The sequence below is a fragment of the Dipodomys ordii genome, unplaced genomic scaffold, assembly GCF_000151885.1.
Source record: "Dipodomys ordii isolate 6190 unplaced genomic scaffold, Dord_2.0 Scaffold41, whole genome shotgun sequence".
Classification (NCBI taxonomy): Eukaryota; Metazoa; Chordata; class Mammalia; order Rodentia; family Heteromyidae; genus Dipodomys; species Dipodomys ordii.
In genome coordinates, this window is record NW_012267257.1 from 7,956,649 (window position 1) to 7,981,493 (window position 24,845).

At 36.4% G+C, this 24,845-nt stretch overlaps 1 protein-coding gene across 1 annotated transcript in view; it reads left to right on the top strand.

Moving 5' to 3' along the window:
* The window catches only part of Oxct1 (3-oxoacid CoA transferase 1), a 129,438-nt gene that overhangs the window by 48,716 nt on the left and 55,877 nt on the right, over positions 1-24,845 (top strand). Inside the window, exons 8-13 of the mRNA XM_013018597.1 lie at positions 11,141-11,248; positions 12,604-12,718; positions 13,834-13,928; positions 15,557-15,605; positions 21,968-22,040; positions 22,596-22,671. Coding sequence (XP_012874051.1) covers positions 11,141-11,248; positions 12,604-12,718; positions 13,834-13,928; positions 15,557-15,605; positions 21,968-22,040; positions 22,596-22,671 — 516 coding nt within the window. The remainder of the gene's footprint in view (positions 1-11,140; positions 11,249-12,603; positions 12,719-13,833; positions 13,929-15,556; positions 15,606-21,967; positions 22,041-22,595; positions 22,672-24,845) is intronic.

The following is a 24,845-nucleotide window of genomic DNA, read 5'->3' on the forward strand; positions in this document are numbered from 1 at the left end:
CCTTCCTTCCTTCCTTCCTTCCTTCCTTCCTTCCTTCCTTCCTTCCTTCCTCTCTTCCTTCCTTCCTCCCTTCCTCCTTCCTTCCTTCTTGTGTTGGTACTGGTACTTGAATTTTGGTACTCACACTCTTTGACCTTTTTTGCTCAAGGCTAGTGCTCTACCACCTGACCAATACCTCTATTTCCAGCCTTTTGATGACCCATTAGAGATAAGTATCATGGACTTTTCTTGCCAAGGCTGACTTTAAACCACAATCCTCAGATCTCAGCCTTCTGAGTAGCTAGAGGATTATGAGTCACCAGAAACTGTAATTTTTCAATTACAAAAGCTAACGGAATATGTAGTATTAGCATCATGTGGATAAAAATCTCTCTTATAAAGTATTTTCTCCAATTAATTATTGTTCTTCACCAAATTATATGCCCTCTTGTTTTTGATGGGAAAATTCTGTCTTCAAGATCAGAGTATATCTTCTAATTGTCATTCTCAATTTCAAGTATAGTGTTTCAGAGATGGGCTATCTATATGCAAAGGAGACATTTAGTTATGATTGGCCTTGCTTTCCTAGTGATGTCTTGATGTTGTAATTTAACTTGGAAAAAAAACTGGAACCAAATGATGCTAGCCATAAGACTGATTGTGTGGTTCTTCTGTTTGTACTACCAGAAGGGCAATTTGATCTTATTGCTAAAATAACATCGGAGAATGTGACAATATGTTTGAACTTCCCTCGGAATTAAATATATTCTGTTGAAAACTGACCTACAGAGAGAGCAAACAGAGCATTTGGTCTGGAACTTTATTTTTTTCATCTTATATCTACCTCATACTAAATCAGGAAAAAAGTAAACAAGTGTGACATTTTAATTTTCTTATGAAGTAAACAAGTGTGCACTTTGTTTACTGCTCCAGAGAAATATAAACTCCATGGAGAACATATTCAAGATGAAATGAATAAAGAAAATCCTTAGTTTACTGCACATACTAAATGATTTTAAATTTAGTATTTACTGAGTCATTCACACACTGAATTCAAGCCACATTTTCTGTTAGATTTAGCAAGCATTAGCTGTGTTCTGAAAATGTTAGTATTTAACCCAATTCCACTGTATGGTTTATGTGTTAAATATTATGTTCTTGTAATATAAAAAGCTCCAAATGGAAGGAAACAGTTTTATGGGATAACCTTTTAAACTTTTATTTGTAACACTCATGGTCAGTTTTTTTTGTGTGGCTATAAAACTCAACACAATTTTCTTCTTCTTCCTATTTCTCTGTAACACTCTTCATTAAAAATGTTTCTAGTTTAATTCTATTAATTAGATCATGCATTCCTGTTTGTCTTGGGGTATGTGATAATGGAATAATTTTTTTCTTATTATTTTAGATAAGACTTGTGCTTTGAATGAACACATTAAGAATGTTTCAATTCCTTTCAGGTATACTTTAATTATTTCTCTGGGTTTTCTGTAGTCCCAATGAAATTTCCTTTTAGGAAAAGATATGATACATACAATTTTATATTAAGAATATTGCCTGAATGTTACTAAAACACATTTTGTAAGTAAAGATGGGCATTTTTCTCCCAAACAAAAAGTGTACCCAACATACCCGCAAGGCTGATGCTATCTGGACTTGGTATTAGAGAGAGTGGAAATTAAAAAATACTAATTTTAAATTTATTTAATAAAATATTGCTTTCAAAGCCAGGTGCTGGTGGCTCATGCCTGTAATCCTAGCTACTCAGGAGACTGAGAGCTAAGGATCAAGGTTCAAAGCCAACCCAGGCAGGAAAGCCCTAGAAAGACCACTCTGGTCTCCAGTTAACCACTTGAAAACTGGAAATGGTACTGTGGTTCTATGTGGTAGAGTACTAGCCTTGAGTAGACAGCACCCAGGCTGAAAGTTCAAGCCACTAGACTGACTATCTATCTATCTATCTATCTATCTATCTATCTATCTATCTATCTATCTATCTATCTATCTATCTATCTATCTATCTATCTATCTATCTATCTATCTACTATCTATCTATCTATCTATCTATCTATCTATCTATCTATCTATCTATCTATCTATCTATCTATCTATCTATCTATCTCTCTATCTATCTATCTATATATGCACATAGTGCTTTTAGTTCCATGAACAGCTGAGTTGGTTTGCGATACTATTTCTATTAATTTTGCTGTTAGTCATAGTTTTAATATATGGAGTTATTTTAGGTAAAAATTTTCTTCCAACTGTTCCATCCATTTTTATGCACATCATATGCTTTTAAAGGATGCATTGTGGGAAGAAAGTACTGTTTTTTCTCTTTAATGAGCAGCAGGTTGAAGGTGGTTATCACACACTCTCATATTGGACAGTGAGTAGAGAAAGGAAGATAATGGTTTTTAAGGGATCTCTGATACTTTATGGCTTTTGGGGTTCACTAAGCCCTGTAATTATGTTTTGACAAGTCCTTTGTTAGTATAATAACATTATTGAAATATTAAAGTTGATTCCTGATGAATTCAATTCAAGTAGTTTTGGTTCATTTCCCACCCCCCTCCAACCAGTAAATATTATTTTAGTTGTTCATTTTGGACTTACAGTATTCTCCCACTTGATGAGCAGGTACTTGAATTTTTAGCCACTTTGATAAATGTGCTGTTCAAATCTTACTTGTTTTGTTTCAAAAGAGAGATAAAGTCATTTCTAATATTTAGAAAATGTGCAATACACAGTAGGGTTCTAGAAAAAGGAAACAGGGTGGCAGCGTTGTGCAATGGGACTGGGATTAGACTAGAAAATGATATGGGAGAGAGCTATGAGATGTGAATAAAAATTAAAGCACTTACTCATATAGTTAACAGTACCTATATTTTTACAAGAAAACCTAGTGATCAGGTGAAGCACAACTATTCTTATGCTATAATGATCACAATTTTCTGAGGTACCTTGTTTTAATTGCAAGGAAAGAAATACTCAGACAAACAGAATTACTCTTTATATTATAAAGATATTGGTTCATTCTGGAATTTTATTATTGTTGGAGCATTTATAAGAGTGATTGGGCTCCCTGAATATGGTTTTTAATTTTTTTTTGACTCAAACTTTTGTCACCTACTCAGAAGCATGAGCCTGACGTTGTCTTCTCTAACAGAGATAGGAATATGTCTACTTAGAATTGCCAGTAGTGCCCACATCCTTTGCCCTTTAACCACGACAGTGACCTCTCTATTTTCATGTAAAGTATGATAAATATGGTGAGTTGGGCAGGACCGAACACCTGAAACCTTTAAAGGATGAATTTCTCTTCAAGGTGTAAGCCCAGGGTAACCAGGTATAACCTGAGCCATGAGGGTAAGAAGATTAAGACCATGGGCGGATTCAGATTTCTTAAATCTTTTTAAAAAATTATTTATTTATTTATTTATATTGTCAAGGTGATGTACAGAGGGGTTACAATTACATAGGTAAGGTAATAAGTACATTTCTTGTCAAGGTTGTTACGCCTTCCCCCATTTTTCTCCTAATTTCCTCCCCCCCCCAAATTGTATAGATCATTTCCAACATACTGCATTGTGTTTATCACTATTACATTGGTTTCCCCCTTGTCCTTTGTCTTGCCATTCTGTTGTTCCCCTTCCCTTCCCTAATTCAAATAAACATGTATACAATACCAAGCTACCAAAATCAAATACAGTGACAACAGGGGATATACCATAGGGGGAAGAACATACAAAGGAAACAAAAAAAATCATATAGCACATTAAAAACAACAACAAAGAAAAACCTCTTGTGTCCATGTCTTGGACTTCATCTTATATGGTCATATGTACATAGCTTTTGACCTTTTCTGCTCATCTGATAAAATTATCATAGGCATATACTAATTATTGCAAATAAGGGAAACCATGGGACCTATGTTTCTTTGGGTCTATCTTACTTCACTTAATATGAGTTTTTGCAAGTCTTTCCATTTCTTAACAAATGGGGCAGTGTCATTTTTTTCTGATGGAAGCATAGAATTCCATTGTGTGTGTATGTGTGTGTGTGTGTGTGTTTGTGTGTGTATGTACCTATACACAGTATATATGCACTATATATATATATATATATGTATATATATATACACACATACATACATACATACATTTATCTACTGAGGGGCATCTAGGTTGGTTCCATATCTTAGCTATGGTGAATAATGCTGCCATAGTTGTGCTGGTAACTTTAGTATGGCCTTGTTTGTGATCATTTGGGTAAATGCCCAAAAGTGGGGTTGCTGGGTCATAGGGGAGCTCTATGTGGAGTCTTTTGAGGAACCTGCATACTGCTTTCCAAAGTGGTTGAACAAGTTTACACTTCCACCAACAATGCAGTAAGGTTCCCTTCTGTCCACATCCCCTCCAGCATCTGTTGTTATTAGAGTTCTTGATTATAGCCAATCTAACTGGGGTGAGGTAGAATCTCAATGTTGTTTTGATTTGCATTTCTTTTATGACCAGAGAAGTTGAACATTTCTTCATGTGTCTATTGGCCATTCTTCCAAATTTCTTAACTCTTATGAAGGATTTTTATAGAAAAAGAACATTTTATGTATGGATGGATAACCTTTGTAACTCTCAGTAGATTCTTAAAGAAATACATATTCTTCCAATAGTTAAAAAAGAAAAAGAAAAAAACACACAGATTTTCTTTTAGCCTCTATCCCATCACTAAATACTGGGATTCTCAGAATTTTACCTACTGATCTTTGTTTTAGAACAGGCATCTTATCTATATCCTCCTTGCTGAACCAACTAGGTGCTTAGTGTATATATGTTGATCCAAAGTGAGTGAATTTGTTACGTATCATTACAAAACTTATGAGAGGAGCTTGTTCAGATGCTGGGTTCTAACCTCAATTCTCAGATCTCAGCCACCTGAGGAGCTAGGATTACAGACAGGCCTGAACCACCAGTGCAGGCTTTAGTGATTATTCATGAATTTTCCGACTTCAACAACAAAATTGTACCAAGGACTATACTTCCATATTTTTTTGTTATCATTTTGAGCAAACCTTAGTTTATTCCAATTTTCTACATTTAAATATTCCTCTTAAGGTTTCAGGTGACCTCCATGTGTCCTAGGTATTGTAGAAGTCATTTTGAAAATACAAGAAGACACATAGCTATCAGTGTTGTTTTATATATATATATATATGTTATATATATAAAACTAGTATATACATATATATGTGTGTGTATATATATATATATATATATATGATTCTGTTCCTCATAAAGATAACCCATGTTCACACTGTCAGAATGGGAGTTTTGAGATCCTTATGTCCTTCCTAAGCCCATTTTTTTTCATTTTCAGTTTCTGACTTGCTTGATCCTGTTTTTCTTTTACCCAACCTTTTTGAAGTCAGGAAACTGATTTCTTCAACAACCAGAATTATGTCTGCCCAGGATTCCCTTCCTGCTTTAGTACAAATTCCAATGTAGCATGGCCATTTTTTTCAAGATTTCCATCATTCTGACTTTACTAAGTAGTTTATCTGTATTCTAAAACTTGTTAGAATGAAATATACAGGCTCTAAGAGAAGAATATGAACAGAATGTACCCAGTTATTTTTGTTTTACCTGATGCCACAATCTTACTTTTTGAGCCAATTTTGTTATTTCTGTTAAAAATGTACATCTTCCGTTGGGTGTAAACAGACTCGTTTTATGACCACCAACATGATATTCTTTTGCCCTTTTTTGCAGCTTTAGTTTTCTTTTTTTTTAATTTAATTTTATTGTAAAGGTGATGTACAGAGGGGTTACAGTTACATATGTAAGGTAGCAAGTACATTTCTTGCCAAACATTGTTACTCTTCCCTCATTTTTCTCCCAATTCCCCCCCGCCCAAGTTTTAAAGTTCATTTCCAACATAGTGTTTTTAAACTCACTTTAAATATTCTTTACCAATATACTGTCTTGTGGGTATCATTGTTGTAGTAGGTCATCCTGTGTCATTGTTTTTTGGGGCGGGGGTGGGGAGTCAGGGAGGTGGGGGAGGTAAGGGATAATGGGAGAAAACAAGGGAAGAGATAACAATGCTTGACAAGAAATGTACTCATTACCTTACTCATGTAACTGCAACCCCTCTGTACAATGCAATAAAATTTAAAAAAATTCTTTATCACATTTCATCCTTAGGCCTGTGGTTTCTTGACAGAGCATTTTTGTTTTTATTGTCAGCTTAGTTTCACTGGACATTGTAGAATGTTTGTTGGTGTGACACCCAATCTGCATGTTTTAATAGCAACTTTGCAATCATTCACTACTGTTTTTAGGTGCTGGTAAATAGAATTATACATAGAACTTAGAATAATATGTGTGACATAGATAGCTATGTGTTTTTCAGATTCACTGATAGCCACTTACCTTTTCAGTCTTTAGACATGTCACTATAGACATCTAAACTCATATATATATAATATATATAATATAAAGAGCCAAGAATGTATGTGTGTATATGTGTGTGTGTGTGTGTGTGTGTGTGTGTGTGTGTATGTATTCCTGGCTCTTGAAGATTTCATGCTACCTTCTTATTTTGTTTTGCTTGTCTTTTCGTGTACCAGTTATATCATATCTTAGCACAAAACTTTGAGATATTCACCTGGTTCTTTTTGGACATTTTCTTCCTTTGGAGTTTTGAGAATGATGTCCTTTGTGCTGACCTCTCCTTTTCTCCACATTTCCTCTGCCTTTTACTCCAGTTAAATTGGCATCAGAGCATCTCTACCTCTAACTGTAGCATTGTGATTGCTCATTGCCTCCTTCTTCTCTTTTCCTAGCCTTCCACAGTTGCCTTTTTTTTCCCCCTTCTATTTTGGGTTGCTTAGTGTTTCTCGTGATTTTAGAATTTATTGCTTCTTGTTGTCTGCTTTTTTATTTCTTGGCAAAGGAAAGAAAAAGTTCTTCCTAAACTTTTTTGAAAGTTAAAATGACTCAGGAGATGAAAAAAATAATGTAGATGTGAGTCTCCCCTTCCTCCTCACGGAACCCTCGCTTGGTACCACTCGCCGAGTTTTGCAGGTGTTCAGAATGTTACACTAACAATCTTCAGGGGCCAGCTCACTTTTGTGGCTGTAACAGATTGAGGTTGTCACTGAAATAAAATGAAAAAAAATAAGAATGTTATTGCTTCCCAGCTTCTCTGTTCTCTTACCTGAGATATAAATAATATTTGCTAAGTAAACACAAAAACATTGTCACCAAGAGATGAATACTTTCTTTCTCTGAGCTTTAAAATAAAACTTTTCAGAATTATAAAGTAGGAAGGGTGCCAGGCTACCTTTTAAAACAAAGTTCATAATGATTTCATAATGTTGTAACTGATTTTATAGTTTAGAAACTAGTGCTTTTTTCCCCAGTTCATTTCCTTCCTCCTTTTTAAATTTTATTTTTTTATTAAAAAAATTTTTTTTTGTTCATTGTGGGACTTAAACTCTCGGCCTGGACACTCCCTCAGCTCTTCAGCTCAAGGCTAGTGTTCTACCACTTGAGCCATAGCGCCACTTCTGGTTTTCTGGTGGTTAATTGGAGATAAGAGTCTTATGGACTTTCCTGTCTGGGATGGCTTTGAACCTCGATCCTCAAATCTCAGCCTCCTGAATAGCTAGGATTATAGGCATGAGCTACTGGGGCCCAGCTCCTTCAGTTCATTTTTTTTAAAAGCCAAACCTTTTTAGTACATCTAACTGTGAAATTTATCACATATTCCACTTATTTTCTAGTTTGGGAAATTACTTCTTATCTATTGCATCTTTAGAAAAAAACAACATTTATGAGGGGCTGGTGATGGAGTTCATAGTGTGTGTTTATTAGCACATGCAGGACAAGTGGGTTGAATTCCCAGCACCTCCCCTCCAATCCCCCACCCCTTTGTAAGCTTCTGCCTGTAAAAGGGAAACAAATGTAAACTTCACTATTACTCAGAAGTAGTAATTATTAACTACAATATACCTTTTTTCTTTTGTCAGTTGTGGGGCTTGAACTCAGTTACCTACAATATACTTCAGTTGTTTTTTTTGCTATGTTTTTGTTGTTGTTGTTGGTTGTGGGGCCTAAATTCAGGGCCGAGGCCCTGTCCTTGAGCCTCTTTGTGCTCCAGGCTAGCTCTCTACCACTTGTCACAGCACCAATTTTGGTTTTCGAGTGGTTAATTGAAGATAAGAGTCTCATGGGGACTTTTCTGCCCCGGCTGGCTTTGAACCTCAGTCCTCATATCTCAGCCTCCTGAGTAGGTAGGATTATAAGTGTAAGCCACCAGTGCCCGGCATACTTTAAAAAAAAAAAATTTTGGAATCAGTATACAAATAGTATGCTGAAAGGAACTGATAATTAGTTATCCTGATTTGACCAGTGCCTACCCATACCATGTGCACAAAGTATTACACTTTCCTTAATATGTACAGTTAAATCATATGCTTATCAAAAGTAATTACATATGTATAAACACTTCCTTACTCAAAGTCTTGCATTTTTTATAACATTAAATTTTGATGTGTCTCTGTGTGCCTTGGCTCACTCCTGTAATCCTAGCTACTCAGGAGGCTGAGATATGAGGACTGAGGTTCAAAGCCAGCCCAGGCAGGAAAGTCCCTGCGATTCTTTTCTCCAGTTAACCCACCAGAAAACTGGAAGTGGCACTGTGGTTCGAAGTGGTAGGGCACTACCCTTGAGTGCAAAAGCTCAGGGACAGTGCCTAAGCCCTAACTTCAAGTCCCACGGCCACCACCACCAACAACAACAAAAATATTATGACAGAGGGAAGGGATGGAAGGGGAAAAACAAAGGAGGAGGCAACAATGCTTGATAGGAAATGTACTCATTACCTTGCTCATGTAAGTGTAACCCCTCTATACAGTATTTTCACAATAAAAGTGTACAAAATCAATAAAAATATTATGACATCATCAAATATGAGAATACAATACTATTCATCATGTGGGTATGCTATTTATTTTCTTTACCATTTTCTTATTGAACACTTCAGTGATCTCTAACTCATTATCATGGATGTTGTCATTAATGTTTTCACATATAATTTTCACAGGTATCCTTAATATAATGCATTAATATATAAACACATTTTTTAAAGGCTTAAACTGAAAGAGTGTAAAGATATGCATGGGTCCTAACTTTTGGAAGTTTCAGCTCATTGCAGAGGTAGTAACAGTGCGTAGCTGTTATTAAGCTGGCCCATCCCTACCTTCTCTTTAGCAAGTCCCCACTTGGGATAGTGAGCGAATACCAGGGCACAGTAAAGTCTGGAGGAGGAGACACTGTTCAGGGCAAGAAGCACCCTTGCTTTCCCCTAACTCATCCTCAGATACATCTATGTACACTAACTCAGCATGGGTGTCTGCCTGCTTACTGCCTCTTCAGCTCTGAGTCATTTTTGTTTTTGTTTTCCCCCAGTTCTGTCCATATTCTTTTACTAATCAAGGAAGGTAGCTTTTGTCTAGCATGTATGTCTTGGTATTTTAAAATTAGTTAGACCATTGTACAATAACTAAATTGTCTTCTGTAATCACTGGTATGCTTCACCATAGGAGGAGTTTGGTGAAGGCCTATAGAACTACCACAGCATAAGGAGGGCTAGTAATGCCACAAACTTTGGGGCGTAGTTTAGTTAATATTTTATTTATTTATTTATTTATTTTTTTGTTCCGGTGATGGGGCCTGAACTCTGGGCCCGGGCGCTGTCCCTCAGCTCTTCAGCTCAAGGCTAGCGCTCTACCACTTGATCCACAGCGTCACTTCCGGCTTTTTTCTGTTTGCTTATGTGGTGCTGAGGAATCGAACCCAGGGCCTCATGCATGCAAGGCAAGCACTCTACCACTGAGCCACCTTCCCAGCCCTAGTTAATATTTTAGAGTAAAAGTGCAGCACAGCTCTTTTTGTGTCATTAAGTCAATTCGTTTAAGCAAATAATGATTTACATTGGATATTGTATTCATCAGCTTTCTATTATTGTAATAAAATATTGGAGATAATTAGCTGATAAAAATAAACAGTTACCCTGAGTGATCAGGCTGACTTAGCCTTAGCCTTTTAGGTCTCCAAGGGCAGTTCTAGGCGAAAGTAGTAGGTAATGTGTGAAGGGCAAACTGGCTTGTTTGCTTCATGGCAAGGAAGCATAGTACAGAGATGATGAGGATAGAGTACTGTGCTCTTCTTTACCCATTCCTAATGATAAAAAGACCTCCCGCAAGGACCCACCTCCAAAGATCCTACCAGTTCACAATCCTGCTACCCAGTGGCCCAAGTATTTAAGGCACAGTGCTTGGCTACACTGAAAATCCAAATGATATAAGGCACTTATGAAGCAGAATATCTGATTTTTCATCAGAAAGCTAATTCTTTCATTATAGCAATGTTACGATTATATTTTCTTTGAGTTTCTTCAAAAAATATGTTGGAAATTATTTTTCCTGAGTTCTAAAATAACAGACTAACTTGGTAGCATTTCACACTGCTATAAAATGTCCCAGGGATGACTAAGTCTAATTAAATCGACTATTTCTAATGATTAACATTTCCTTCCTGAAACTTTCATATTAAAATTGATTACATAGCTTGAACATTATTTCTGCCATTATAGTTCTGTCATGATCTTAGGAAGCTAAGGATAGAAATAATTAAAAACTGTTACAAATAGCATTTGTGTCTATACTTAAAAAGCTCTTCAGTTGACCAAGCAGATGTGGTTACAGATTTTTGTCATTGATATGATTAATTTCCCACTAGTTCTAAGACTCTGTGTTTAACGCATAGGCTTTCAGATTTTGCATAATTGATCTGCAATTTGTGAAAGTTCAAGCAGCTGTGCCGAGAACCATTTGATAACTTTATAACTGGAGCTTTTTTAGGAAACGACTAAGTTCTGCAGTTTTCTGCACTGTGTTTTGTATTCAGGCACATGTATTTGAATTTCTCTTTTGTATCTATGTGTGTACACATAGACACATATACTTATTCTTTCATATGTATATTGGCTTTGCATATCCAACCTAAGTTGGAAGAGAGGATGCATTTTTTTTTCACTTTTTCAAAGTTTCTTTTCAGCTTTGGTGATCTAATTTAATTATTTTCTCGTTGTCTAGGTTGAAGAAATTGTAGATGTTGGATCATTTGCTGCAGAAGATATACATGTTCCTAAGATTTATGTGCATCGCCTTATAAAGGGAGAAAAATATGAAAAGCGAATTGAAGTAATTGACTTGGATTCTTTGTCAGTTTTTATGGGTCTGATTTAGGGGCAGGTACATCCCTAGAGTGATTCCAGATGACAGGAAGTTGGAACTGAGAAGCAAATTTTGCTTTGGGTCTTACTAGGCACGTCTTTGGTATTCTCTAGGCTCATACTACCTTGTTTCTACAGGTAGGCATGTGATTATGTCCCATAATTCTTTAGGCTGTGACTACCAGGCTTCTGTGGCTGGCTGTCCTAGAGGGTAAAGAAGCATAATCAGGTCTTTGCTGTAGTCTTGATGATGACGATCTAGTTGTACAGAGAGATTATGGTTCTGTAAGTCAGGTTATAAGTACAATGCGTCTTGGTCAATGCCACTCCTTCTTTTGTTCTCCCCTATTTCTCTCCTTCCATCCCTATCCTCAATTTACATAACTCATTTTTTTACACAATGTACAACAAATATAATGACTGTATTTGCTCACCTTTCCTCCTCCCATTTGTTTGTGTGTCTACCCCTTTACCCTTCCCTCAAAAACATGTTTCTAGCCTTAATGTTTGATTACTCAAAAGTATATTTCTATCTTGAAGTTATGTTGTACTTTTATGGAATGTAGAAAGAATATCATTTTTAGCTTTGAGCTCTGGGTTGGAATGAGATTGTACAACAAATAGGAGACATGGAACACTGGAGATATTTTTAAGCCAGTGAGACTTCAAGAAATGGCCAGCTGGTTTTAAATTGATGTTGAGATTTAACAGACATAGAGTAGGGTATGTTAAAAACCCTGTGGACATCAACAGAAAGACATTCTGCTGTCCAAAACTATTGTCAGTGGTCTTAGGAGAAAGGAAGGGAAATTTGCAAATAGAAACAAGAGTCTATGTCAAGGATATTTAATAATGGAAAAAGTTGCTGGCTTTTTTTTTTTTACAGGATGTTTATGTGATATACGTATAGCAAAATTAGTCTAGTCTCTGCAGGTGGCAGTAGGCAATGCCAGCAGTTACACCTGGTAAACACATTCTGACATTCCTGAACAACATATTTCCAAGGCTTCTTCCCTTCTCTTCGTTCAGGCTCAATCTCTGAATGCCTGAGGAGAATTCAGTACCCAAAGTAGCAGTGAGTATGACAGTATTAGGTGGTTTAATCACTTCAAAGAGACAGGGCAGATGTGAAGAATTATTTCTGTCATCAAATGGCACCCATGTTCATCTTTTTTTTTTAAAGACTTTGATTACATTTCAGATTTGCCTCCTAGTGATAATGAGAGTTCATTTTTTCCCCAGAAAATTGTTTATACTGGGAGGTGATGAAGTATAAAAACCATACCTTCAACCATGAGTAACTTATTTCTGTTTATTTTAAAGCGTTTATCTGTCCGGAAGGAGAAAGATGGACAATCCAAATCCAGCAAACCTGGAGCTGATGTGAGGGAACGTATCATCAAGAGGGCAGCTCTTGAATTTGAAGATGGCATGTATGGTATCCTTTATTGTTCTGAGACTGGCCAAAGATATAGCGCTTCCTTTTCCTATATCGGTCAGCTGGCTAAGCCTCTTGATTATAATCTGTTTGCCTTCTTTAGCCAAAATAGCAATTGAAAATTAACATAATAATTTTCTAGTATACAGTAGATTTTGATACAGTTTGACTTTTGGATAGGGTTTGTTAGGAAAAGAAATCACCTTAGATGAGGGCTTCAGATATCAGAATTACTATTATAAATATTACTGTCTATTTTCTTGATATTCTAATATTTGCATACTCATTTGAAATATCACATTCAACTTCTCAACAAACCCCTATTTCCTTGATAATGATTCTGTGGAATGCACTTTTATGTGTGATGTTTTGTAAGAGTATGATTCAAATCCATAAAGAATTCAAATTCTGCAGACATTAGTACAATTTGTGTTTGGATTTTTTTCTGTTTTTCATCATTCTACTTTTATTTAATTATTTATTTATTTATTCATTTACTTCTACCATAATGTATTTTTACAATGTCTATTCTCATTAGACCAGTTCCCTCTCAATAGTACTCTCCACCCAAACCACATTATATTTGCTGAAATAAACCCCTTGATTTTTCTCTATGGTTCTCTGAAGTAATGTTACCACAGCAAACCAGAGGAATTTATGTACTTTAAACATACTAGTCAGACTTTTTGTTTTTAATTTAAACATAGTACCTGTTTTTAAAATATTATATCATCTTTTCAGGTAAGAGTTTTGGATAGTGAAAATAGCATTTAAACAAGGATCCAAAGATGTTTAATAACACATCCTTTACCATATATCAATCCAAATAAAAAAATAAGATATGTTTTATATTTTTATTATGACCTCTTCACTAGCTTCTGAAGCCACTCTTTTGGTATCTCTATAGGAAAACATGTTACTGCTATAGAGAAAACTGTCATCAAAAAGCTATTTCCTTTATGGAAAATTACAAAGTACTACCCAGAGGGTGACTAAAGAATATATTTGGTAATTACATCCACAACAATCTCCTTTTAATGAAAGCATCTGCTCTGACTTAAATGTATAATCTCTCTCCCTTTGCCATTGCTGGTCCTTAACATCTTTTCTTTCAGCTAATTTGGGCATAGGAATCCCTCTTCTGGCCAGTAACTTTATCAGCCCAGATATGACTGTTCATCTTCAAAGTGAAAATGGCGTTCTGGGTTTGGTAAGTTTTAAAGTAATTTAAAAGTATTAAAATAATTGTCAAGTTTTACTTTAATAATGTTAACAGGGGTTATTTATTTGTAGTTTGACAACTTGTAATATTTACAAACTTTATTTCTCAGTAGATCTTAACTAGTATTGGAATAAAAGCACAAATTGTACACATAGAAAATGTATATCTTGTATACAAAATATGAATAATGATCTTAGCCTGCCTATGCTGGCATGTAAGCATGAAGTTGACACTGACAAATTGAAGCAATAAATATGACCATTTTTCGGACACACAAGTACAAAACAACTGGATATAAATATACTCCTGTGAAAGTCCAAGACTTGTGTTCTGTTTGTCTTGAGTGATTATTCTGAAGAAAAGGGAAGTAAGTCTGTGACTTATCCATGATCAACTTAAAAGAGAAATGTACATAGGCTTAAAGGATTAGTATCTTTTATTTATAGGAAAAAATTTTGATCACTCTTGAAAAGTATAATTCCTAATTCTTGACTTTTCCTCTTCTTTTCTTTCATGTTTTGTTTTGAAATTGAAAAATTATGTGGTGCATGCTAGTGATTAGTGCCTTAGTTGAAAATATGCCTCAGTGGTAGAGCACTTGCCTAGCTCTGGTTTCAATCCCAACATGCCTGCATGCATGCACACATGCATGTATATTCATAGAAACAAACAACAACAACAGACTGAAAAGATCTCAGCAAAGGAGTATAAAGATTTCCAAACTTAAATGTAGAGAATGATAAGGTTAGAACCCAAATTCAGACCTTCAGTAGTACACAAAGAAAATTACAATTGGCTTTCAAAATTTTTTCCGACTAGTCAATAACATATCTGGGAGCTAATACTCTGGAGTCCTTCCAGAAAGATTTAGTAAATAACTGACAGCATAGTAGGTACTAAAAAAATCACTTTTTGTTTTATTGATGTATTTTAAATAGCATACAGCAGATCTTTCAAATGGGTATATTTAGAAGATATTTTTCCTTTTCTAGTGTCACTTATTTATGTACATATTGAAGGCAGCCAAGCGCTGGTGGCTCATACCTGTATTCCTAGTTACTCAGGAGGCTGAGACCTTAGGACTGCTGTTCAAAGCCAGATTGGGCAGGAAAGTCTGTGACACTCTTATCTCCAATTAACTTCCAGAAAACGGAAAGTAGTGCTGTGACTCAGAGTGGTAGAGCACTAGCCTTGAACAAAAATGCTCAAGGACAGTGCCCAAGCCCTAGAGTTCAAGCCCCATGACCATTTTGAAAGCGAATGTAGAAACACTAATCAATATGAGAAAGAGAGACACAGAAATAAAGGAATTATTATTTTTTAAAATATTTTTATTGTAAACATACTTCACAGAGGGGTTAGAGTTACATGAGTAAGGTAATGAGTACATTTCCTATTGAGCATCGTTACCCCTCCTTTGTTTTTCCCCTACTATCCCTTCCCTCCCCACCTCCCCCAAACCCCTCCCCACCCCCCTCTGAAGTTGTAAAGTTTGTTTTCAACAATCCTTGGATGCTGTCTTCCTAGGAGTTTCAGGAAGTTCTGTATATTACAGTTTTTGCATGGGATTCAGGAAAGTTGTCTTTCACTAACTGAGCATGGGCTGTCTTTGATAGGGTCCATATCCGATGAAGCATGAAGTTGATGCAGATCTAATCAATGCAGGTAAACTCACCTTTGACATTTTTTTTCCCCAACGTTTTCTTTGTGTTAACTTAGTTGTATGTCAAGTAATAGCAAGAAGTTAGACTCAATTCCTTGCCTCTTTCTTTCTTTTTTTGGCTTTTTTGGAGGGGTAGTTTAGTTTTAAAATTTTATTGTAAAGATGATATATAGTGAGGTTACAGTTAGATAAGTAAGGTAATGAGTATTCTTTTTGAATAATGTTACCCCCTTTCATTCTCTCCCACAACCCCCCCCACTTCCCGCTTCCTCAAGTTGTAAAGTTGTTGCCTTTTTCTAGAGTATTCTATTGCATTTCTGATTGAGCCTTTCCAGTTTTTCTTTGGCATCCATTCACAGATGACTGAGATAAAGGAGGAAATACTGGTGGAGACTCACTTAGTAGATGAGCTTAGATGAGCTTTGAAGGGTTAATCAGGGTTCTGACTGTACAAAGAGATCACTTGAATGGAGCTATTGAGGAAAATTAAAGGAAATGACAATTAATAAAGGTTTGGAAAGAAGGGAACACTGAGTAAGGACGACAGCCTCACGCCGAAAATTATTATTTCTACTCCACCTTGATGAGGAGTCCAACCAATAGGTATAGGCCCTTAGTAGAATACCACCAACTTGCAGTAACCTTGGTTGCCTGCCTGTACTTCTCATTGGCTCATCCCCAGTTGAAGTAGGTCACACTTCTTTGGCTGAAGGAGCCGGGTGTTGATCCTCAGTAGCAAGTGTTGTAGTTGATGCTTACTGTCCTCTAGTGCTTACTGGAGAGAGGGAGAGAATCCTGTACAGGTACAGACAGAGGTTCTTAAAGCTGTGTTCTGCCACTAGGCACAACATAGGGAGGTGAAAAAATATGGCGATTTTAGCATGATCTTTTCCTTTGACCCTGTCATCCTATGTTTCTCTTTCTACTATTAGCCTGTTTTTGAGTAGAATATATTTGCGTACCACCACATCTTTCAGCAGCCTAATGTCAGGCTGCCAGTGTCATCATTTTGGGCTACAACTTCTCCTTAGAATGGGGCTGCCAATTAGGAGCTAATTTCTATGCTCTAGCAAGATTTTTTTTTACATCCTTCTTTATTCATCCTAACCCCCACCAAAGTATTGTTCTTACTTTGCTTTCTGAAATAGTATGTTTAAAACTCAGGGGTAAGATGAGCTGAGCACAAAGGCCAGATGCCAAGTAGGATTGATGTTTGACACTTAGAATTTTTGGAAGTAATACAGCTTCTGGTTGAATAGTTGAATTAGTTAACACGACTCAACTCTAAAAGGACCACTGTGATAAAGCAATGACATTTCACCAACGCTATAATTTAATTGTACTGTCCCCTTTAGCAATAGCTCATTGATCTGTGAAAATATTTGCTGCTTGGCTTAATTAATTTATGATGTTAGTGAGTTATTTGCAAAATGAATAACTCCATTTTCCAAATTTCAGGCATGAGTTCATAAAACCCACTTTTCTTAGACAAGTGAGTAATCTGTTTGGTCACATTGCTGGCCAGTAGGTGTTTCCAATTCTGTTGAGTTTATAAGTAGCTCGGTCCTAATGAAGCCAAGGTGCAAATCATCTGAGTCATTTTCTAACTCATTCACTGGAGTCCTGTGTAGGATTTTGTTTATTTGTCCTATACTTGCTAGACAAGTGTTTGAGCCATACCTTGAGTCCTTTTTCTTTTGGCTTTAGTTACTTTATTTTAGTTATTTTTCAGATAAACTCCCATGTTTTTGCTCAGACCAGTTTTCCACATGGCTTTGATCACCAGTATGCACCCCCATACCTGGATAATGATTGAGCTGGACTCTTGTTAATTTTGTTCCATGATCTCTAAGTAGTTGGTATTACAGGTGTGTGTTATCATGCCTGGTGATACTTGTTTTTTGACAAATTAAGAATTTTAATTGCTAAGTAATTGTTTTAGTTTCTGACCCAAAGTCTCAAAATTCATGGAATTCTATAAGACCTGGAAAGTTTTGATGTTCCTGTAGTTGGAGTGATACAAATTAGGCAAGAAATAATTTGAAATGGAAAATGTAGAATATAAATTAGTGATTTCCTCAACTTCCCAAAATATCAGGAAATAACCTAAAACATCACCCATTATTTGTGTTAGTTTTAAAGGATTCTAATAGGAATCTTTTCCATTTTGTGAAGTTAAACACCTACTTACCTATTTCTAAAAAATGAAATTTAATTAAATATACTTTATAAATCTTTACTTGCTTTCACTTCATTCAGTAGAGATCCAGAGAGACTTAGAAAAACACTTGCTAAAAATAGAAGGTATGAGTGAATAACGTTTATTGGAAAAATATTTCTTAAAAATTGGAGGTGGTATTTCTGGAAAAATTAAAGGACAAATAAATTATTTAAAAAAGGTTTCTCTTTTTTCAGTTGATGGTAGGACTGTGTGCTCTAGAAAACATCACTGACAGAGCATTATATTTAGAATCTTTTCAAGCATTTTATAGTGCTAATAGAACCTACAATTTTACTGAAATTAGCTTTTCCTTCATTTTCAAATAGTACATTTCTGTTAGGATATACGAACTATACAAAATAATGCATTTTAGGGGCTGGGAAGATGGCTCAGTGGTAGAGTGCTTTCTTGCATGCTCGAGGTCCTGGGTTCGATTCCTCAGCACCACATAAGCAAAAAGAAAAACAGCCGGAAGTGGCGCTGTGGCTCAAGTGGTAGAGCGCTAGCCTTGAGCTGAAGCGCTGAGGGACAGCGCCCAGACCCAGAGTTCAGGCCCCACAACTGGACCAAAAAAAATGCATTTTATTATGACAGTTCCACACATATATAGTAATTACTCCCTTTCATCTCTTATCTCTTTACCCTTGCAACTGGTCTTCCCTTCCGTTAAATAGTCCCCCTCTATTTTAACTTTTTGTTTTTTATTTTTTAATCTAATGATACAGATACCTCTAGGCAGGTGTTCTATTCAATTCTATAGGACTTTGGGGCTGGGTGACCAATGGAATCTCTTTGGGTTGTTGTGTGCACCATTCTCACACTAGATGCCATTTGAACTTTCTTTCCCAGGTTTAACCATGCCAACTGCAGACATTATCAAACGTTTCCATGGGCACAGAGCATGGTTCAACATATGCAAGTCAGCAAACATAATTCAGCTCATGAATGGAATCAAGGACAAAATTCCTTGATACAATTTAGTGTCTTCTCAGAATAAAAATTAATCACCTGATAGGGATTATTCAGAATATAAAGACTCAAAAATTAAACACCAGAAGAACATAAAATCCAATATAAAAATTGGACAAATGAATCAAACAGTTTCCAAAAAAAGTAAAAAAAAGTCAATAAACACATGAAGAGGCTTTCATTGAGGTTACATGTAAATAGGAATAGGAGGCTTTGAGAGTAATCTTAGATAACAATAATAAACTGTGTATTGTAAGAAGCTAGAAGAAAGAATTTGAGGCAGGCACTGGTGGCTCACTCCAGTAATCCTAGGTATACAAGAGGCAGAGATCTGAGGAACACGGTTAAATGCCAGCCTGGGCAGGGAAGTCTGTGAGACCTCCAGTTAACCACCAAAAAGCCAGAAGTGGAGCTGTGGCTCAATTGGTAGAGTACTATGCTTGAACATAAAAACTCAGGGACAGCTCCCAGGCCCTGAGTTTTAAGCCTTAGGAACTGTCCCCCCCCTGCACCTGTCTCCCCTCCAAAAATGAAAAATAAAAAGATTTGTAATGTTATCAACATAATAAAATGATAAATGTTATAAGACATGGATTTGTTTACCTTAATTGGAACATCATGCAATCTATACATGCATCAAAACACATTGTACTCCAAAATAATACACATTTTTTATGTAACAATTAAAAACAAATTTAAATGAAAAAGTTTACAATCAGCTTTGCTTCAAATGAATGCAATTCATAAGATGCTAGGATTTATTAGCATGGGCCTGACAATTATATTCCATGAGTTTTTTTGGGGGGGAATGGGGAGAGAAGCTCTTTAACAAAATTTTGCTTCATAAATCATTTTGATCTAAAAGTGGTAAGCATCATCATCTACACATTATCAGCCAGTGAGGAATACCCTTTTGGAAGTCATTATGATTTAAGAGCTGAAAATAGAATTAAAAGAATAAGGCAGGTGCCTGTGGCTCACACCTATAATTCTAGCTACAGTAGTGGTTTGAAGCCAGACTGGGCAGGAAAGTCTGTGAGACTCTTATTTCTAGTAAACTGCTCAGGAAAAGCTGGAAGTGATGCCATGGGTCAAAGTAGTAGACCACTAGAATTGAGCACAAAGAGGCTCAGGGACAGTGCCCAGGCCTTGAGTTCAAGCCTTAGGAACAGCAAAAGGAGAAAAAAAAATTAAAAAGGATGGTTTTCTCATTTTCTACCTACAAATTCGTCCTTCATCCTCCACGTCATTGCACTGATGAGCATCTTACTTTGTTGGGCATAGAAATTTTTTTAGGATAAAGTTTAGCAGTGATGTGTCTGTCCTAAAACCCAGAGCTCACACAGGCTGGCTCTGTCACCAGGTTTATGGGTCTTGTGTCATTTATCTCTAGAAGAGCTATAGCTTTTTTCTGGTTTTTAAAGAGGTTTAGAGAGAAAAATAACAATGATAGCGATAGAAACTAATCTTTTTGGAACTGTTTCTCTGGGCGAGGCTCTGGAGAAAACCTTATTTACATTATCTCACTTAATCCTGAAAATGTTATGGGCTTTCCAAAGCCCCTTCAAACCATAACAGAAAGTGTTTTCCAAAGCTTTTCTGTTTTGAAAAATGTGACAATGTTTCTGTCATTTAGAATCAAACTTCCTTGGGGGATAAATATGTCAACGTAATATAAATACCTTCTACTCCCGATTTCTCTATGTTCCAGCTCCAATGGAAGAGCTGGATTGGAAAAGTTACCTTTGTCAAGACTTGAGATGCTGGACCCATAACTGTTGTACAGCTGGGAATGGTCAGACCAATTCTGGCCTTGCTTGATGAGTGTCCAGCAGCTTTTCTGCACGCTTGTAGCTTTCACACACCTTCTTTTTGTCTACCTTCTTATTTGGAGTGACACATGGAATGGCCTCAGATAATTGACTTACTTTTCATCAGAAAGTTCGCGAGCACTTTTTATGTAGAGGTGTTTCTGGACACCTGAAGCTCCCGAACAGGCAAGAAATAGAGAATGAGAGGAGACAAAAGGGAGAGCCTATTGGGTTTAAGTTACATTACTTGACTCACGGAGCCTGGGAAAATGTGAAGAGTTTCCCTAGCTCTGAACTTTAAGTAAAACAGGTACATTTTAGAAGTCCTTCCAAGAGAATTCTTTCACTAAATAAGTTGTCCAGGACTAACATACTGTTTCCCCTCTTTGTCAAAATCTTATAGTTTTTGTAAAAGTGTACAGGAACAAGAGAATAAAGATACATTTAAAAGAAAGGAGTGAGAAAAGAGGTAAAAGGGAAGGGGAGAAAAGAGGACAAGAGATCAGGGCATGAGATAGAGTAAAGAGAGAAAAGGAGAAAGAGGGAAGAAAGGAGAGAGAACAAAATAAGAGGGCTCAGGCTTAATGATAGTAGGGTTTTAGATGAGTCTTCATGTATTGCTAATTGACTTTTATGTTATTCATTCCCTAGCCCTATTGAAGGATAATGCATGATTTGATATTTGTATACATTGTGAAATGATTACTACCATCAAGTTAATGAACATATATACTCATCACCTCATATCACCATTTTTGCTTTGTGGCAAGGGTGTGTAAGATTTACTCTCTAAGCAAATTTCAAATATACCGTCAAGTATAGTCAATTACAGCCACAGTACTATATACTAGATCTTTTAACTGAAAGTTGATTTAAAACCACCATCACCAACAACAAAAACAGGAAACCTGAAGGACAGCTTCTATGAAATCCTTTTCAAAATTAAAGTTCTCCAGTTCATGTTTATTCTGTAACTCTAGTGACTTTAAATTTTATTGATCCTGACAAATGTCACCCCCAAAGTCTCTCCTCATTTTTATTTGCATTTTACAGTGACTTGTAAAAGGGCATGGGGTGAGCGGGCGGCAGAGTAGGGACAGGCAATAGAAAGATGCATTGCCTATACAGAATTTACAAATAATATCATCAGACGTTGGTGATTAGTACCTTACCCAGCAATGCTGAATAGTGATGGTGTCAAAACTATCCTTTTCTCTCTAATAAAGGGAGTTTAAGTTTGTTTTTGTTTATGTTTTTTGGAAGCAAAGATGTGTAGACCCTTAGTTCACCATGATATCCTTAGAAATGTAACAGTCTTTTTTTCCTTTTGTTTTTTCTTCCTTTCATGTGTGTGTGTGTTTAGGCAAGGAAACAGTTACTGTTCTTCCAGGAGCTTCTTTTTTCTCCAGCGATGAATCATTCGCAATGATTAGAGGGTATGTAATAATGGAGCCCCTCACGATCGTGGTGCAGGCAGTGCTGAGTCATCCAAAGTGTGTGAGCAAGGCTCTGAAGCCTAGGTTTACTTCTCACAGTCCTATTAAAGTATCACAGTTTATTCAGCTGCAGGAAGCAATGAAGTCAATCCCACTGGTGGTTGAGCATTGAAATACCCAGCCCACTATTACGAAAAGAACCCTCCAACATAGAACATGTATCTTTGCACCAGCTAGGTGGAGATAACCTTTCAGGAGGGTCTTTCATGAAGGTTCCCAGCTAGTGTTTGTTTTTAAATCCAGTCACCTTCTTCCTCATTGAAAGCAACACATTTTAATGTGCACATGTATGTTGAATTTGTTTTGGAGACAATCTAGGCTATAATTTTTAAAAAGAACTCTGAGTGGTTATTTTGCTGCATTAGCTTTGAGCTGGTCTATTTAGAAAGCATGGGAGAAGACAAGGACATGTATTTTTGGGAGTATAAATATTTTTCAAGCAATAGGAACATAAAGTTTATGAAGTTTGCTTTCTATATTCTTTTTCTTTCACAGGGGACATGTCGATCTAACAATGCTAGGAGCCATGCAGGTTTCCAAGTATGGTGACTTGGCTAACTGGATGATACCTGTAAGTAAACTTTCTTCCCTTCTGAATTATGCTTGGACCAAGATAATTTTTTTTTTTTTACAAATTCTTTATTGTGAGTAAGTGATTACATAATTTGACAAATTTTACAGTATTTTGAGATAGTGATGCTTAGTTAAATTCACAAACACATTCTAACTTTCATGGGCCAAATGGTCTATCGTGGTCTATAAAGTTTATGATTTCTATGGGCTTTGACAATACAGTTATTTCTTCCACGTTGGGTGATGTGTACATTCCTTTCCTTTTGCGTAGTATCAGCTGTTCCCTCTTTCCCACTCATTCCCTCCCTCCCATCGCTGCCATTGAGTTGCTTGGTTCATTTTGATCAATGTCCAGTGCAGCTGATGGGTCCCACTGTTGTATGTTTTTCCCTGGTTCTCTGAAGTTCTGTTCTCCTCCTAGTTTCTCTCCTGTGTACACATATATACCATATGTGTAATCAGCAGAATGGGGCTATTTAGTAGTGATTTGACCAGATGAGTGGAGGTCCTTTGTTTCTCTTGTTAACTTTGTCATATCACCTTACGTTTTGGATTTAACATCCATTTTTCAGGGAGACCATGTGCTGTTTGTCTCTTTGCTCTTTGCCTACGTCACTCAACATGATTTCTCCTAGTTCTGTCCATTTCCCTGCAAATGCCATTATTTTGTCCTTTCTAATGGCTGCATAATATTCCATTGGGTATAGATACCACAATTTTTGGATCCATTCATCTGTGGTGGGACATCTGAGTTGTTTCCATATCCTGGCTATTGTGAACAGTGCTGCAATAAACATGGAGGTGCATGTGTCCTTGTATACTGGTTCCTGTTGTTCAGGATAGATGCCCATGAGTGGTGTGGCTTGGTCGTCATAGGGGAGGTCTATATTTAACTTTCTGAGGACCCTTCAGACTGCTTTCCAAAGTGGTTGTATTAGTGTACATTCCCACCAGCAATGCAGTAGAGTTCCTCTTTCTCCGAATCCCCTCTAGCATTTGTCCTTGGCTGATTTGTGGATGTGGGCCATTCTGACTGGAGTAAGGTGGCATCTCAGTGTTGTCTTTATTTGTATTTCCTTTACAACCAGGGATAGTGAACATTTCCTTATGTGTTTCTTTGCCATTTTTATCTCTTCTTCTGAGAAGTCTTTCTTTAGTTCCCTTGCCTATCCAGTAATTGCTTTGTTGGGTTTGGGAGGGATTAGTTTCTTGAGTTCCCTGTATATACTGATACTGACCCCTTGTCTGATATGTTGCTGGTAAATATTTTGGTAGTCTTTCTAGTTTGGTTGCTATGTCTTTAGCTGTGCAGAAACTTTTTATTTTAAGGTAGTTCCATTTGTCGAGTCTCTCCAATTTGTTGTGACCCTGGAACTCTGTTCAGGAAGTTGCTGCCTGTGCCTATAAGTTCAGGTGTCTCTCCCACTCTGTTCTGCTGAATCTCTGAAACCACTGCAGGATGTAGTAGGAGGGACCGAGATAATTTTTGAAATATTAGGAAAAATATTTCAAGTTGCTATGAGAGCTCCATGTAATTATTTAAAAATGAGGATTTTATATATATTTCTTCTTTGATTCTTTTTTTTGCTTTTTTTAATTTTTATTAATTAATTAAATTATCTGTGCATAGTGGTACAAAGGGGTTTCCTTTCAATATGTCAGCCTGTGAGGACCATGTATCTTGCTCATTGTCACACCTGCCATCATTCTTCCTATATATGTTCCTCAACTAAAAGGCTTTAAAAAGCCTTTAAAAGGCTTTTTTTTTCTATTAGCAAGTATTAATTGCACAAGGGCATTTCATTGTGATAACTATTTGCAAATATTCTTATCTCCTCTTCTTTTTTTTAATTGTGAAAATACCATACAGAGGGGTTACAATTACATGGGCAAGATAATGAGTACACTTCTTATCAAGCATTGTCTCCTCCTTTGTTTCCCCTTCCCATCCCTTCCCATACCATCTCACCCCCTTGTTGCAATGGGTCCATCTGTATCCTTAGTTAAATGATTTGATTCTTCCCTTCCCCTCCACAAATTATACCAACATCAAAAAAGGGAAAATAGGGGTTATACCGTGGGGGAGGGACATACAAAGCAACAAAGAAATCATCTTATAAATATGTTAGAAACAATTGCATGAAAGAAAACAAAACATTTGAATACTTATCT